A 13,679-nucleotide genomic window follows, 5' to 3' on the forward strand; every position below is an offset into this window, starting at 1 on the left:
TTTCTTTGCTCAGCAATCTTTATTCAGTTCTTCTTGGGGGTGGGATGCCTCCCTTCCCATGCTCCCACCCCTCTCATCCCAGAGTTTCATTGGGCTCAGTGTCCTCTGTTGAGGGAAGGTCTTGGTGCCCAGATGCCTGGTCTGGAGGAGAGGGAGGCTCCTTGTCCCTTTGCGGGAGTCGCTGGTCTCTTCTGTTGTGGGGAAGAAGGAAGGTGGGAGGGGCGCTGTCCACTAGCACTCAGAGCTCCATTATGTCCCCAGCTGGGGTCGCAGGGTAGGAGGGACTGGGGGTGTCCCCCAGCCTCAGCAGGCGGAGGGCTTCAGGGATGAGGCTGCCAGGGTATCGCCAGAGAAGCAGCTCAGAGCAAGAGCTCCTAGAAGAGGAAATGATAGTCGGCATGGGAGCTGAGGCTGGCCTAGCTGAGCACCTCCCACCAGGAGGTGGGGTCCAGGTCCCCAGGGGCTCCTGGGTTCTCAGCACTTTTCAAAGAGCCAAGATGGGAAACAACCCAGAGGTCAGCTAGAGCTAAATATGGCACGATGAGGCAGGGGCCTGAGGTCAGCACGGAGGACCGCCTGTGATCCTGCAGAAAGCCTGGCCAGTGGAGGAGCCTACCTGAGTGGGGGCAGGGCCGGGGGGAAGGCCATAGGGGGGCTGCAGTAGGGGTGGTCATTGTGCAGGCTGAGTTGAGAGAAATGGGTGGCCATGTTCTCCTCAGACAGAAACTGCTTGCGCAGAGGCTCCCTGGGGAGAGATGAGAGAGAGGGAGGCTGGGATACTGAGGCAGGTGGCAGTGTGTTGGGGACCAGAGGTGACAGAGATCTTGTTGGGAGTCCCTCCCTGCCCCCAAACTCACTGCTCCTCCTCCAGGCGCCGCTTGGTGCTCAGGGGCACAGCTCCTCGGAGAGGGGAGCTGGGAAAAAAAGACAGCCTGGTGCACCCCACCCTCTTGGCCCCTTCCCAAGGATCTGCCCGCCTGAGTCTGCAGCATCAGCCAGGAGCCCCAAGCCCATTCCTGTCTCAGGTGGTGCCTGTCCCCTCTCTCCTGGGCCATCCAGCAGCGTACCTCGAAGTCTCGACCCTGAGCCGAAGACCCAATCCGGTCTCAGCTCACACCTAAGCCCCGCCGATTCGCCCAACACCGTGTCCATCCTGCAGACCAGCTCTGAGCACCCAGCCAAAGCTCCTAAGGCCCTTGGTCAGGCCCACCCTGGTCCCCTACACGCACCTGGCGTCCAGGCCACGAGTCACCCCCAAGGCGGCCCGCGAGAGGCGCTGGGCCCCACCCTGGGGGCCTCGCTCCAAGGGCTGCTGCAGAATCATTGGGTTTTGGGGTCCTGCGGGTGGGATCTGGGCGACGGAGGCGGAGTCTCTGAGGGCGTGGCCCAACGCGAAGGGGTGTGGCTTTAGGCGTGCGCAGCGGCGAGGTTCTGCGCGGGCGCGGCAGACGGGTGGCGTGTGGCGGAAGGCGGGCCTGTTCCCCGGGGTGGGGGAAGGGATCTGGCTTAGCGGAACGGCGGTGGGCGCCACTTCTTAGTGTCGGAGTTTTTCGTGGCGCTCACCTCGGCTCCTGGGTTCAGTACAGTACGCAGCAGCCACCTTCGCGCCGAACGCGGCAGAGCGCCGCGAGGAGGAACCGCTGTAGGCACGTACGGCTTCGTGAGGTTGCGTCGCGCGCGGAGCACTCTGGGACTTGTAGTTCTGGAGATGGAGCGAGCTCTGCCGCTCGTGGTGCCTCTGGGTCAGGTGAGACGGACGTGGTGCGCGGTGCCTTCTGGGGTTTGTAGTCCATGCATAACTTGGACTGGGCGGGCAGGGAATCGTGCCTGGAGCCTTGTTTTGCTCGGGCTGTTTGTGGGACTCAGACTATGACCCGGTGTGCGGGGCGGGGGGCGGGAAAGTAATCAATAAGGCCTCAGGGGCTTAACGCAAGTCAGAGAATAGGGATTACAAGTAGGTACATTTTTCTATTTTGGGATAGTAGAGCCACTTTTTATTTTTTTTAATTTCCTAGCTAGTTCTCGCAAGCAGAGCCACTTTTTTTTTTTTTTTTAAAGATGGGGTTTCACCATGATGGCCAGACCGGTGTTGAACTCCTGACCTCAGGTGATCCACCCACCTTGGCCTCCCAAGGTGCTAGGATTACAGGCGTGAGCCACGGCGCCGGCGGAGCCGAGCCACTTTTTAAACTTTTTTTTTTGAGATGGAGTCTCTGTCGCCCAGGCTGGGGTGCAATGGCGCAATCTCAGCACACTGCAACCTCTGCCTCCCGGGTTCAAGCGATTCTCCTGCCTCAGCCTACAGAGTAGCTGGACTACAGGCATGTCCCACGACGGCCAGCTAATTTTTGCGTTTTTAGTAGAGACAGGATTTCAGCACGTTGGCCAGGCGGGTCTGAAACTCCTGACCTCAGGTAATCTGCCCGTCTTGGCCTCCCAAAGTGCTGGGATTACAGGTGTGAGCCACCGTGCCTGGCCAAATTTTTTTATTTTTTTGTAGAGATGGAGTCTCACCACCTTTCCCAGGCTGCTCTCGAACTCCTGGCGTCAAGCGATCCTCCCGCCTCAGCCTCTCAGATCGCTGGGATTGCAGGCTTGAGCCACAGCACCTGGCTTAAGCACTGAGTGACAGCCCTGTGCAAAGCTCTGTCTATACACTAGCTCATCTAATCGTGACAGAATCTTCTGTCCATTTGACAGTTGAGGAAGCTGGTAGGAGAGGCTTGGGTGCTTGCTCAGAGGTTCATGAAGCATCAGACCTCAACCCTCCCCTTCCTCAGTGTCTTCTTGGAGCCACCCATGGGAATGCATGGTCAGGTGCTGGCTGCTGCAAAAGAGGTCTGAGAAGTCAGGACAGTGGGAGGCCTGGCAAGTGTCAGGGGAAGCAGGGAGGAGTCTGTGGATGGGAGGTTTCAGATGTCCCAGGCAGGCCTCATCCAGTCTTTCCTTGCAGGCAGAGGTGTTTCAGGCCTTGCAGCGGCTCCATATGACCATCTTCTCCCAAAGCGTCTCACCATGTGGGAAGTTTCTGGCGGCTGGCAACAATTATGGGCAGATCGCCATCTTTAGGTACCCTCTGCCACTGTCTACCCATTAGTCCTGGCACCCTGGCACTTGGTCTTCATGGGACGGATGCCTTCTGTTTCTGACTCCTGGGTCCCCTCCATTGTCCCCTGCAGCTTGTCTGCTGCTTTGAGCTCGGAAGCCAAAGAGGAAAGTAAGAAGCCGGTGGTGACTTTCCAAGGTGGGTCTAGCCGTGGAGTCTGGCTTCGGGTGTTTGGGTGGGATTGGCTCACTTACTTCTGGATTTCTCTTTAGCCCATGATGGGCCGGTCTACAGCATGGTCTCCACCGATCGACATCTGCTCAGTGCTGGGGATGGGGAGGTGAAGGCCTGGCTTTGGGCGGAGATGCTCAAGAAGGTAAGGAGTCAAGCTGGGGAAAGGGCTGGGGTGCCCAGAACCAAAAAGGGCCTTTGAGGTCACTTCACGTTTTTCTTTTTGAAGGGCTGTAAGGAGCTGTGGTGTCGTCAGCCTCCATACAGGTGAGCCAGGGCCACGTGGATAGAGGGCGCATGGGGGTGAAGGCACTCCCTCACTGACCCTGACTTTCCTGCCCCAGGACCAGCCTGGAAGTGCCTGAGATCAATGCTTTGCTGCTGGTCCCCAAGGTCTGAGCCCCATGTGACTATTCTTGGCCCAAACTTTGATCCTTCACTCTCTGCCTTTCCTGATTGGACACTGACTTCCTGCCTCACCCTGCCCCTTCATAGGAGAATTCCCTCATCCTGGCTGGGGGAGACTGTCAGTTGCACACTATGGACCTTGAAACCGGGACCTTCACGGTGAGCAGGGGCTTGGAGCCCTAGAGCAGGTCCAGGCCAGGGAGAGGCACTCTTCCTAGATCTCCTGACATCGCCCCTCTACCTGCAGCGGGTCCTTCGCGGCCACACAGACTACATCCATTGCCTGGCATTGAGGGAAAGGAGCCCGGAGGTGCTGTCAGGTGGCGAGGATGGAGCTGTTCGACTTTGGGGTAAGGAGGTGGCTAGTTGGAGGGCAACATGGTAGTGAGGGAGGCTGAGGCTTGTGGGGCACTACTCAGGGTGGGTTCTTTCCCTGCAGACTTGCGCACAGCCAAGGAGGTCCAGACAATCGAGGTCTATAAGCACGAGGTGAGGGCGTGACCGTGGCCGTTGTCCTCTTTCCCAGCAACTCCTTTAACCCTCCAGGACTTCACCTCTTTCCCTCCTCCCCTTCCCCTCCCAGGAGTGCTCCAGGCCCCACAATGGGCGCTGGATCGGTTGTTTGGCAACTGATTCCGACTGGATGGTGAGCAGGGCAGACTGTGGGACAGGTTGGCAGCTTCGGGCCCTGTCAGCTGTGGGCCGTAGCTCACAGCTGGGGACTCCCACCTTTCTGTCCAGGTCTGTGGAGGGGGCCCAGCCCTCACCCTCTGGCACCTCCGATCCTCCACACCCACCACCGTCTTCCCCATGCGGGCGCCACAGAAGCACGTCACCTTCTATCAGGACCTGGTGAGTCCCTCTGTCTCGTCTGCCACCCCCACTGGCTCTTCCCTCCAGCCCTGACCCCTGAGCACCTTCCTTGCCCTCTGCAGATTCTGTCTGCTGGCCAGGGCCGCTGTGTCAACCAGTGGCAGCTGAGCGGGGAGCTGAAGGCCCAGGTGCCTGGCTCCTCCCCAGGGCTGCTCAGCCTCAGCCTCAACCAGCAGCCAGCCGCGCCCGAGTGCAAGGTGGGTCCGGCAGGGGCCTCGGGCAGCTGGGAGGCGGGGGAATGGGCAGGCCAGTCATGCCCCTCTCTTCTCCAGGTCCTGACAGCTGCAGGCAACAGCTGCCGGGTGGATGTCTTCACCAACCTGGGCTACCGAGCCTTCTCCCTGTCCTTCTGACCTCTGACCACACCCCCAGCCAGCAAGGGTTTTAGAGTGGTTTTCTTTTTCTTTTCTTTTTTTTTTTTTTAACAATAAAGTTTCAGGCTTTTCTTCCACGCTCGCTCTTTCCACGAATGGAGGCCAAATCGGTGGCGTGATTTATATATTAATCTCTCCGATCTTGATACATAAATACCCAGCCCCATCCCTGCCCTAGAAATACCCCATAAATCCCCGCCCTGGAAAAGACAGACCTATATTGATTCGGAAAATCGACAGCTCTGTTCACCTGCCCCTGCAACCCACCTGGAGCTTCTGCCCCACAAAGCTGGCTCCGCTCCCGATGAGCTCTTGCCCATCCTCCTGGGGCGGGGAGGGCATCAGCACCTCTTGGAAGACAATCCGTGCCCTGTCGCTCCATTGGCCAGAAGAGGAAAGTGGGCCCCCAAGTGGGCAAGGGCAGCCCCCCGGGCCCCGCCGTCAGGTCCTTCGGAAGAGGTTGCTGAGAAAGCCGCCGGCAGGCCCCGGGCCCAGGCGCAGCGAGAAGCGGGGCGCGGCGCGGTGCGGGGTCGACGACGACGCGGCGGCGCTCAGCTCCTTCTGGCGCTGTGAGCGCAGCTGTTGCCCGATCACCACCTGCATGTCGTCCTGCAGGAGGCCGGGGTCGACTCAGCGCCGGTCCCGCCCCCTGCCCCGCCCCTCACGCAGGCCCCGCCCCTCACCTGCCAGGCCTCCAGCTCCTGCGTGAGCGCCACCTTCTGGCTGATGGCGCGCAGCAGCTCCCGGGACAGGGAGTCTCGCTCCAGAGAGACACGTTTGAGCTCCAGGGACAGCTCCAGGGCCCTAGAGTGGGAGGGGCGGACGACGCATCTGAGGGCGCTGGGACCTCAGGGAGCCGGGGTGACGGGGGACTTCTGGACCCGGGCGGGAGGGGGACTGCCAACACCGAGATCAAGGAGGGCCGTGGGACCCTGGGTGGGGGTGGGGATAATGATAACCAGTATCAGAAGGGGAATCAGGAGCTCAGAGGGGTCCCGGGGGCGCTGGGGTGGTGGTGGATGACTTGAGGCTCACTTGTTCACGGCCTCGTCCCGGTCTGAGAGGGCCCTGTTCAGGGCTTCCCCAGGGTCGTCATGCGCCCGCAGTTCCTTCTGCCTCTGCTGCTCTTCCCGCAGGGCCTGCAGCTCTGCCTGCTGTAGCGCGATCTGTGGGCAGAGGAGGGGCCGCGCGGCAGATGGGCCAATGGGCCTTCCAGTCCCTGCTCCTCCCAGCAGCCCCGACTCTGGCTCTCCCCAGCTATCCTCTGCCTGCTCGACAGACACCCCAGGCAGCTGTGGCCCTGTGCTGGAGACTCCTAGATGAGCCCTCTGAGCCCCTCAGGCTGGTGCGCGGTGGGGTGGAGCAGGGTTAGTTGGGGTGCCATAACCCTCCAGGAGGAATGCAGGGAGAAGCACTAAGGAACTAAGGGGAGAGGTGCTGTCGGGAAGTCTTCCTGGAGGAGGTGGCATACAGGCTAGCTCTTGAAGTAAGTCTGTTGGGATGAAGGCCAATTCAGGTGTGGGAAGTAGAAAAGTTCTTTTTTTTTTTTTTTTTTTTTTTTTTTTGAGACGGAGTTTCGCTCTTGTTACCCAGGCTGGAGTGCAATGGCGCGATCTCGGCTCACCGCAACCTCCGTCTCCTGGGTTCAGGCAATTCTCCTGCCTCAGCCTCCTGAGCAGCTGGGACTACAGGCACACGCCACCATGCCCAGCTAATTTTTTGTAGTTTTTTAGTAGAGACGGGGTTTCACCATGTTGACCAGGATGGTCTCGATCTCTTGACCTCGTGATCCACCCGCCTCGGCCTCCCAAAGTGCTGGGATTACAAGCGTGAGCCACCGCGCCCGGCGAAAAGTTCTTTTTTAAAGTTTCCTTTCTTGTTAAAGAATAAGTGTGCTAATTCTTTGTTAAGCTCTATCCTATGCAGCTGTTAAACATGCCATGCTTACAGGCACATAGTACGTTCTGTGTCCTTGTACTTTAACCAGGATATCTGTGCTGGACGTGCTCACAGGCATGTCCCAGCTCTCCATTGCTTTTACCTGTTTAGAAAAATTTTAAGTTGTCGGCCAATTGGGTTTTACTTTAAATTGTGAGGTCTGGCTCCAGTCAACGGAGATCAGACAAAGCAGTAGGGACGACCCCAAATGCATAAGGAATATATTTGTGTGTCTTCTTTGTTCATTGTACTCTTCTGGCACGATGATTGCAGGGTACTCTTCCTGCAGTCCAGGAAGTAAGAATTGGTGTGCTGAAAGATTCTGTCTCAGTGCTAATTTTTCTTTGCCGCACGGAGCATCTATTTCCAACACAGGTGTAGGGAGCTCCGTGGGCAAAGGCTGGGAGGCGACATGGGAGACAGAAACTGACAGCTGGAGGGGTCCTGCCACCAGCAACGTGCCCTCCTCTTCCCCACCTCATCTTGCAGCTTGGCCACTTCCGCCTCCTGCTCCTTTAGTATCTCCGCTGGGCTGAGGGATGCTCGCTTCTTGGGGGGCTCTAAGCTCTCCTCTGGGGGTGAAGGCTGGGGCCTGGACGCCTCTAGGGTCTTTGGGGACCGGGTGGTCTGTGGGCCAAAGAAATGGGTTAGTGGCGTGGAGTCTGTTGCGGAAAGGAGGAAAGGCGGCGCCTGCGACCCTCCCGATGGCACAGGTAACAGGATTGGTGCCCTATGAGCTCACCGGGGCGTCTCCGCGTGCGTCAGCGCCCTGGCCCTGGCCGTCCTCGTCGAGGCTGTGTGCCAGCTCCGACTGCAGCGAGGCGCTCGACAGGTCGGCGTCTTGGAGTCGTGACTCCTCCTCCAGCTCCGAGACTCTCCGCTGCAGCCTCCGCAGCGCGCTCAACGCCTCCCCGGCCTCGGAGCGTGCGCGTTCCAGCTGTGGACGGTCCCGCAGACGGAAGTGCGGGCGGTCAGCGGGACCACCCAGCACCCGCATCCCGCGGCAGGTCCACGCTGGGGGGCCGCAGAGGGCCCCGCACCCCAGCGGCCCAGGTTGTTCCCATTCTTGGATCGCTGGGCAACTTCAGCCGTGCCTTCCCTCAGCTGAGATACCAATTTCCTCGCCTATAAAGTGGGGCCCACCTCGAAAAGCCCTCTCCCCTCCCCTGCCCAGTCTACCTCCTCACTCACTAATTGCTTTCACGCGGCATTTAGCAGTGCGACTGAGGCTGTTTGCTCCACAGTAGTAAGAAGCAGCACTGGGATGCGAAGGCAGACAAGCCGACCCCAAAGTGCAGAGTCCTGAGACCTCTAACATCAGACCATGCGTCCTCTTTTCATTCCTTTTTCTGTCTAGGGGCTGTCATTCCTGGCCTGAGCTCTGGCATCAGCCCCGTCCCTGGCCCTTCCAGCTGCCAGGCCCTGATGCATTCTAAGAGCATGCCTCCCCTGCTCAACGGCCTTCCGTGGCTCCCACTTGCCTACAGGCTAATGCCCATGGTCTTGTGGGCCAGCCTCTGGGCCTCCCAGTGACCCAGCTCTGGCTTCATCTCCCAGAAAGTGCTGAAGCCACTGCCAAGGGTCGAGGCAGTCATAGTCCCCCAGCCCTGCAGCTCACCTCCAAGCTGTGCTCCCGCCGCTCCCGCTTCAGCAGCAACAACTCCTCGTGGGTGGTCTGCAGGCGGCCCTGGCCCTTCTCCACCTCCTCACGCAGGCCTCGGATCTGGGCCTCCAGGTCCTGCCGGCGGCTCTGCAGCATCTGGTTCTGGGGAAACACCTGAGAGCTGGGGAGGGGGCCACCCCCTCCCAGCCCCCAACCCAGCTTTTTCATCTCAGGCAATCCCCGAGCCCCAGTTGGCACTCACCTCCCCTTGCAGACTCTCCAGCCGCGTCCTCAGCTCTGCCCCAGCCAGTGCCTGAGCCTGGCACTGTCCCCGAAGGGTGTCCAGTTCCCTCTGAAGCTCCTGCTCAGTCTGGGAGGCCTGGCGAGGTAGACAGGGGGACAGAGGAGCCTCAGCACCAAGCCCAACGCACCCAATCCCCACTGGGGACCCAGGCGTCCTCCCCAACCTTGCCCGGGTCCCTGGGGTCAGGGCTGTCCCACCTGGGCCAGCTGCTGGCTGAGGCGGAGGTTCTGCTCACTGAGCTCACCGAGGGCCCTCGCCCGTTCTCGCCCACTGTCCTGCTGTTCTGAGCGCTGCTCCCCCAGCTGTGCCCGCAGGGCCTCCACGTCTCCCTCCAGCTCCACGGCCCTGGCCTCCCACTCAGCTCCCCGGGCTGCCAGCCCTCGACGGAGCTCATGGTTCTCTTGCTGGAGCCGCTGTGGGGGCCACGACAGAGGGACAGAGACAGAGTGGCACCGATGAGACTGGACAGGCACAGAGAGATGGGATGGAGAGACAGACACCTAAGGAGAACACCTAAGGGGGCCTTGTGTCCAAGACAGACACAAAAGCAAGGGAGAGTGCAGGAGGAACAGTGAGCAAGACCCAGAAACCCAGAGGCAATGTTCCAGGCAGATGGGACTTACGGGCCCCGGTGCAAGGGTGGGGGTGGGGCTCTCTGATGCCCACTCACCTCCAGCTGCTGCCTGGGCTTCTGGACCCGAGGTCGCAAGCGCCGTTTTTGGCGCCTCAGTCTGGCAGAATTCAAGCCCCGGCCCATGGTGGCACACACCTGCTGTGGCCCACGGGCTCTGGAGCCCAGACTCTGCCCAGCCCCCTCCCTAGCTCCTCCTGGCCAGTTCCCTCTAATTAACCCTGGTCAGCCCCGCCCTGGTCCAAAACCTGTCTGACCAGCGGAGGGATGCCCTGGCACACCCAGATGCCCAGCGTGGGGAAGCAGATGAGTTGGGGATTAACCTCTGGCCCACCCTCTTCCGCCCTCAAAGCGGGCTGCGCCTACATGAAGGTGTCAATTTCTCCAGCAGCTGCAGGGACTCAGGTACCCTGCACCAGGGCTTTATCTGCATTGCTCCATTTCATCCACTAGAGGGAGAATCACTAACGTCCTGGGTTTACAGATAAAATTGAAGCTCAAAGAGATGCTGAGTGCCTTGGCTAAGGACACACAATCATTTATTTTTGTTTTGTTTTTTTGAGACAGGTCCTCACTCTTTTGTCCAGGCTGGAGTGCAGTGGCATGATCTCGGCTCCCTGAAATGTCTGTCTCCTGGGTTCAAGACATTCTCCTGCCTCAGCTTCCCAAGTAGCCGAGATTTCTGGCATGGTGCGCCACCCCGCCTGGCAAATTTTTTTGTTTTCTTAGTAGAGACGGGGTTTTACCATGTTGGCCAGGCTGGTCTTGAACTCCTGGTCTCAAGTGACCCACCCTCCTTGGCCTCCTAAAGTGCTGGGATTACAGGTGTGAGACACCGTGCCCAGCCAACACACAGTAATTTCGTGAAGCAGAGATGCCAACTCAGGCAGCAAAACTCTTCAACCGAATACTGTGGGGGCAGTAGGATTAAGCTGTCAGGTTCAAGGTCAGATTGTTCTGGCGGATGCTTGGCTCTGCTGATGCCTTGTGGCCTGCACATAATATCTCTTAAGTCCATCCACCCACACTACTATCGATCCTACAATATTTCCTGAGCTCCACTTGTTCTGGGGTTCGCTGTCAGCAAGTTCACTGCTTCAAGCAGCTCAGAGTCCAGAGAGTATGGACACATGCTAGAGTCAGGTAATTTCAGGGGACATTAAGTGTTGTAAAGAGACCTGGGAAGTGATGAAGAGTAAGGAGTGGGGTGGAGGTGGAGGGTCCTTCAAGGAGGATGTTGTGTTTGAGTTGACTTCTGCAGGACAAGAAGGAGCCACCAGAAAGAGGGCCAAGCATTAAGGAACAGCAGGTGCAAAGCCCAGAGGGAACAAGCGTGAGCTCTTGGAGGAACTGAAAAGAGCCCTTGCTGTGGGGGAGAGGGTGGTGCAGCTGCCCTTCTTGGAGGAGGGGAAGAAGGAATGCTTCTGTGATGAGGTGAGAGAGGAGCCCAGCTCTTGGGGACTTTAAGGCCCTGGGGAAGAATTTCCGTTTCATTCTAAGAGTGAGGGGGAGATTCTGGGTGAGGAGTGAAAGGATCTGATTTGCAGTTTTTGAAGATCCTGGGGTGTCTCTTAGAGCATGGGCTTCAGGGGTCAAGAGTGGAAGCTGGGAGTTGGGCATAGTGGCTCATACCTATAATCCCAGCACTTTAGGAGGTCAAGGCAGGTGGGTCATCTGAGGTCAGGAGTTCGAGACCAGCCTGGCCAGCATGATGAAACCCCATCTCTACTAAAAATATAAAAATTAGCCAACTGTGGTGGCACATGCCTGTAATCCCAGCTACTAAGGAGGCTGAGGTGAGAGAATTGCCTGAACCCCCTGAAGTGGGGGTTGCAGTGAGCCGAGATCACACCACTGCACTCTAGCCTGGGTGACAGAGTGAAACTCCATCTAAAAAATAATTTAAAGAGAGAGAGAGGAGAGAGAGAGGAGAGAGAGAGAGAGAGAGAGAGGCCGGGTGCAGTTGCTCATGCCTGTAATCCCAGCCAAGGGAGGCCGAGGTGGGCAGATCTCGAGATCAGGAGTTTGAGAACAGCCTGACCAACATGGTGAAACACTGTCTCTACTAAAAATATAAAAATTAGTTGAGCATGGTGGCGGGCGCCTATAATTCCAGCTACTCAGGAAGCTGAGGCAGGAGAATCACTTGAACCCAGGAGGTGGAGGTTGTGGTGAGCCAAGATGGTGCCACTGCACTCCAGCCTGGGCAACAGAGCGGAACTCTATCTCAAAGAAAAAAAAGAGTGGATGCTGGGGACTTGGGAGCAGGTGGCTGGAGTGTCTGGGGCAGAGGTGATGGAGGCTGTGATCAGCTTGAAGGCTGCACAGCTGACAAGTGGGTGGTTCGAATTTAGTTTAGAAGAATCAAAACGGCTTGTGGATATAGGGGGAATGTGTGCACTCAACAAAGGTTGGCTGGGCACATTATCTCACACCTATAATCTCAATACTTTGGGAGGCTGAGGCAGGGAGTTTGCTTGAGCCCAGAAGTCATGCCTTCAGTCATAACTTTTTCCGCAAAGTTTTTGCAGCAAAGGGCAGATAACAGGGGAATGTAGCAGAGTTTATCTAAATAGCTTGTTTACCTATTCTCCCCACTTCCCAAACCAACCTTTGATCATCCATGCGCATGACTGCTCTCTACTGGGGGAGGGGGGGGTCAGCAATGTTAATTACCCACAAGTGGTGTTTGCTCAAGACTTTTGTCATTAAATCTGTTCTAAAGGCCGGGCGCGGTGGCTCAAGCCTGTAATCCCAGCACTTTGGGAGGCCAAGGCGGGTGGATCACGAGGTCAAGAGATCGAGACCATCCTGGTCAACATGGTGAAACCCCGTCTCTATTAAAAATACAAAAAATTAGCTGGGCATGGTGGTGCGTGCCTGTAATCCCAGCTACTCAGGAGGCTGAGGCAGGAGAATTGCCTGAACCCAGGAGGCGGAGGTTGCGGTGAGCCGAGATCGCGCCATTGCACTCCAGCCTGGGTAACATGAGTGAAACTCCGTCTCAAAAAAATAAAATAAAATAAAATAAAAAAATAAAATAAATCTGTTCTAAAATAAATTCAAGTGTGTCTGGTATATTAGGGCTGCATGGACGAACTCCTTCTTCGGGGTCTGTAAGCTCTGGGGTCCCCTAGCTGTGCTCTCACAGAAAAAACACCTGTGTCTGTGTACTTCTGTCATCTGTCACTTGGCCGGAGTCTGTGGGTCAAACTTGGCAATTTAGCCACTTGAAAACTTTGCTGTACATTCATGAGAGAATGACAGTAAAAAATGTAAATGTCTTGGGCAACATGGTGAGACCCCATCTGTACAAAAAATACAAAAACCAGCCAGGTATGGTGGTGCACATGTGCCTGCAGTCCCAGCTACTTAGAAGGCTGAGATGGGAGGATTGCTTGAGCTTGTGAGATTGAGGTTGCAGTGAGCTATGATTCCACCTCTGCACTACAGCCTGAGTGACAGAGGGAGACCCTGTTAAAAAAAAAAAAGAGAGAGAGAGAGAGGCCAAGGAGGTGCACAGGCCCTGGTCCTCAGGTGGGAAGGTGGGGATGGGGACAGCAGGTGATGGGGGTGTAGAATCGAGTGCCACTTGTGTTGAGATGCCCACTAGGTGGCCTGGTGGAGACAGTTAGCTACCCAAGTCAGGTTCAGGGCAGTGGTTGGGGCTGATGCCTCAGATAAAGGAGGGTGTTCAGAAGACCAGGTGTGAGCCCCAGAGGGAGAATTCGGCCAAAAATAGAACCTGGGCAGAGGGAACTGTTCCTACCTCATTGGGCTGGGCGAGAATCAACAGAGTCATGAAAAGCACTTAGCCCAGTGCCAGACAGGGAGTGGATACCCATGACTGTTGCCTGTTGTTCCGCTATACTGCTGAGGAGCTGGACCCAAGATCCAGAGAGGGCCAGCAACTGACCTAGGGTCACACAGCCGGGCAAGGTTTTGACCCTAGGCCTTCCTTTCCATTTTTTTTTTTTTTTGAGACGGAGTTTTAGTTTCGCTCTTGTCGCCCAGGCTGGAATGCAATGGTGCCATCTTGGCTCACCGCAACCTCTGCCTCCCAGGTTCAAGCGATTCTCCTGCCTCAGCCTCCCGAGTAGCTGGGATTACAGGCAGGCACCAACATGCCTGGATAACTTTTTTGTATTTTTAGTAGAGACGGGGTTTCTCCATGTTGGTCAGGTTAGTCTAGAACTCCCGACCTCAGGTGATCCAACCACCTCGGCCTCCCAAAGTGCTGGGATTACAGGTGTGAGCCACCACACATGGCC

The 13,679-nt window shown here is 57.2% G+C and overlaps 3 protein-coding genes across 11 annotated transcripts in view; 1 reads left to right on the forward strand and 2 right to left on the reverse strand.

Moving 5' to 3' along the window:
- Nucleotides 1-1,663, reverse strand: HCFC1R1 (host cell factor C1 regulator 1). 5 transcript variants are annotated; one of them, XM_032257895.1, is made up of 4 exons: nucleotides 1,230-1,377; nucleotides 858-914; nucleotides 617-745; nucleotides 1-374 (listed from the first exon to the last, which is right to left on the reverse strand). In XM_032257895.1, exons 1-4 carry the CDS (start codon nucleotides 1,322-1,324, stop codon nucleotides 239-241), a joined length of 417 nt encoding a protein of 138 aa, XP_032113786.1. In that variant the 5' UTR covers nucleotides 1,325-1,377; the 3' UTR covers nucleotides 1-238. The 5 variants fall into 5 exon arrangements, with proteins under 5 accessions (XP_032113786.1, XP_032113788.1, XP_032113787.1 ...); XM_032257897.1 differs by lacking the exon at nucleotides 1,230-1,377 and adding an exon at nucleotides 1,068-1,223; XM_032257896.1 differs by lacking the exon at nucleotides 858-914 and having other exon boundaries at nucleotides 1,230-1,663.
- THOC6 (THO complex 6) lies at nucleotides 1,419-5,009 on the forward strand. 2 transcript variants are annotated; one of them, XM_032257893.1, is made up of 13 exons: nucleotides 1,419-1,747; nucleotides 2,954-3,069; nucleotides 3,180-3,244; nucleotides 3,319-3,422; nucleotides 3,507-3,544; nucleotides 3,622-3,670; nucleotides 3,773-3,844; nucleotides 3,933-4,035; nucleotides 4,125-4,174; nucleotides 4,269-4,331; nucleotides 4,427-4,537; nucleotides 4,621-4,755; nucleotides 4,831-5,009. In XM_032257893.1, exons 1-13 carry the CDS (start codon nucleotides 1,709-1,711, stop codon nucleotides 4,909-4,911), a joined length of 1,026 nt encoding a protein of 341 aa, XP_032113784.1. In that variant the 5' UTR covers nucleotides 1,419-1,708; the 3' UTR covers nucleotides 4,912-5,009. The 2 variants fall into 2 exon arrangements, with proteins under 2 accessions (XP_032113784.1, XP_032113783.1); XM_032257892.1 differs by lacking the exon at nucleotides 1,419-1,747 and adding an exon at nucleotides 2,580-2,838.
- Nucleotides 4,970-13,679, reverse strand: part of BICDL2 (BICD family like cargo adaptor 2) — a 24,324-nt gene continuing 15,614 nt past the window's right edge. For all 4 annotated transcript variants that reach the window (XM_032257884.1, XM_032257885.1, XM_032257886.1 and 1 more), the window contains 8 exons: nucleotides 8,975-9,190; nucleotides 8,736-8,852; nucleotides 8,489-8,635; nucleotides 7,613-7,807; nucleotides 7,348-7,497; nucleotides 5,968-6,098; nucleotides 5,616-5,736; nucleotides 4,970-5,541 (listed from right to left, as the gene is read on the reverse strand). In XM_032257884.1, coding sequence (XP_032113775.1) covers nucleotides 5,374-5,541; nucleotides 5,616-5,736; nucleotides 5,968-6,098; nucleotides 7,348-7,497; nucleotides 7,613-7,807; nucleotides 8,489-8,635; nucleotides 8,736-8,852; nucleotides 8,975-9,190 — 1,245 coding nt within the window. In that variant the 3' untranslated portion in view covers nucleotides 4,970-5,373. The remainder of the gene's footprint in view (nucleotides 5,542-5,615; nucleotides 5,737-5,967; nucleotides 6,099-7,347; nucleotides 7,498-7,612; nucleotides 7,808-8,488; nucleotides 8,636-8,735; nucleotides 8,853-8,974; nucleotides 9,191-13,679) is intronic.

This window comes from Sapajus apella, unplaced genomic scaffold (assembly GCF_009761245.1).
Source record: "Sapajus apella isolate SASKATOON/1434 unplaced genomic scaffold, GSC_monkey_1.0 scaffold99, whole genome shotgun sequence".
In the NCBI taxonomy this organism is placed as follows: domain Eukaryota; kingdom Metazoa; phylum Chordata; class Mammalia; order Primates; family Cebidae; genus Sapajus; species Sapajus apella.

Excerpts from the sequence above, each read along its gene's own strand:
- HCFC1R1 (XM_032257895.1), bottom strand. The coding sequence starts at position 1,324 with ATGATTCTGCAGCAGCCCTTGGAGCGAGGCCCCCAGGGTGGGGCCCAG. Across the intron at positions 915-1,229 it reads ACTCGTGGCCTGGACGCCAG|CTCCCCTCTCCGAGGAGCTG; the intron begins GTGCGTGTAGGG and ends TTTTTTTCCCAG. Across the intron at positions 375-616 it reads CCGGCCCTGCCCCCACTCAG|GAGCTCTTGCTCTGAGCTGC; the intron begins GTAGGCTCCTCC and ends TTCCTCTTCTAG.
- THOC6 (XM_032257892.1), top strand. The coding sequence starts at position 2,746 with ATGAAGCATCAGACCTCAACCCTCCCCTTCCTCAGTGTCTTCTTGGAG. Across the intron at positions 3,070-3,179 it reads GGGCAGATCGCCATCTTTAG|CTTGTCTGCTGCTTTGAGCT; the intron begins GTACCCTCTGCC and ends TGTCCCCTGCAG. Across the intron at positions 4,332-4,426 it reads CAACTGATTCCGACTGGATG|GTCTGTGGAGGGGGCCCAGC; the intron begins GTGAGCAGGGCA and ends CTTTCTGTCCAG.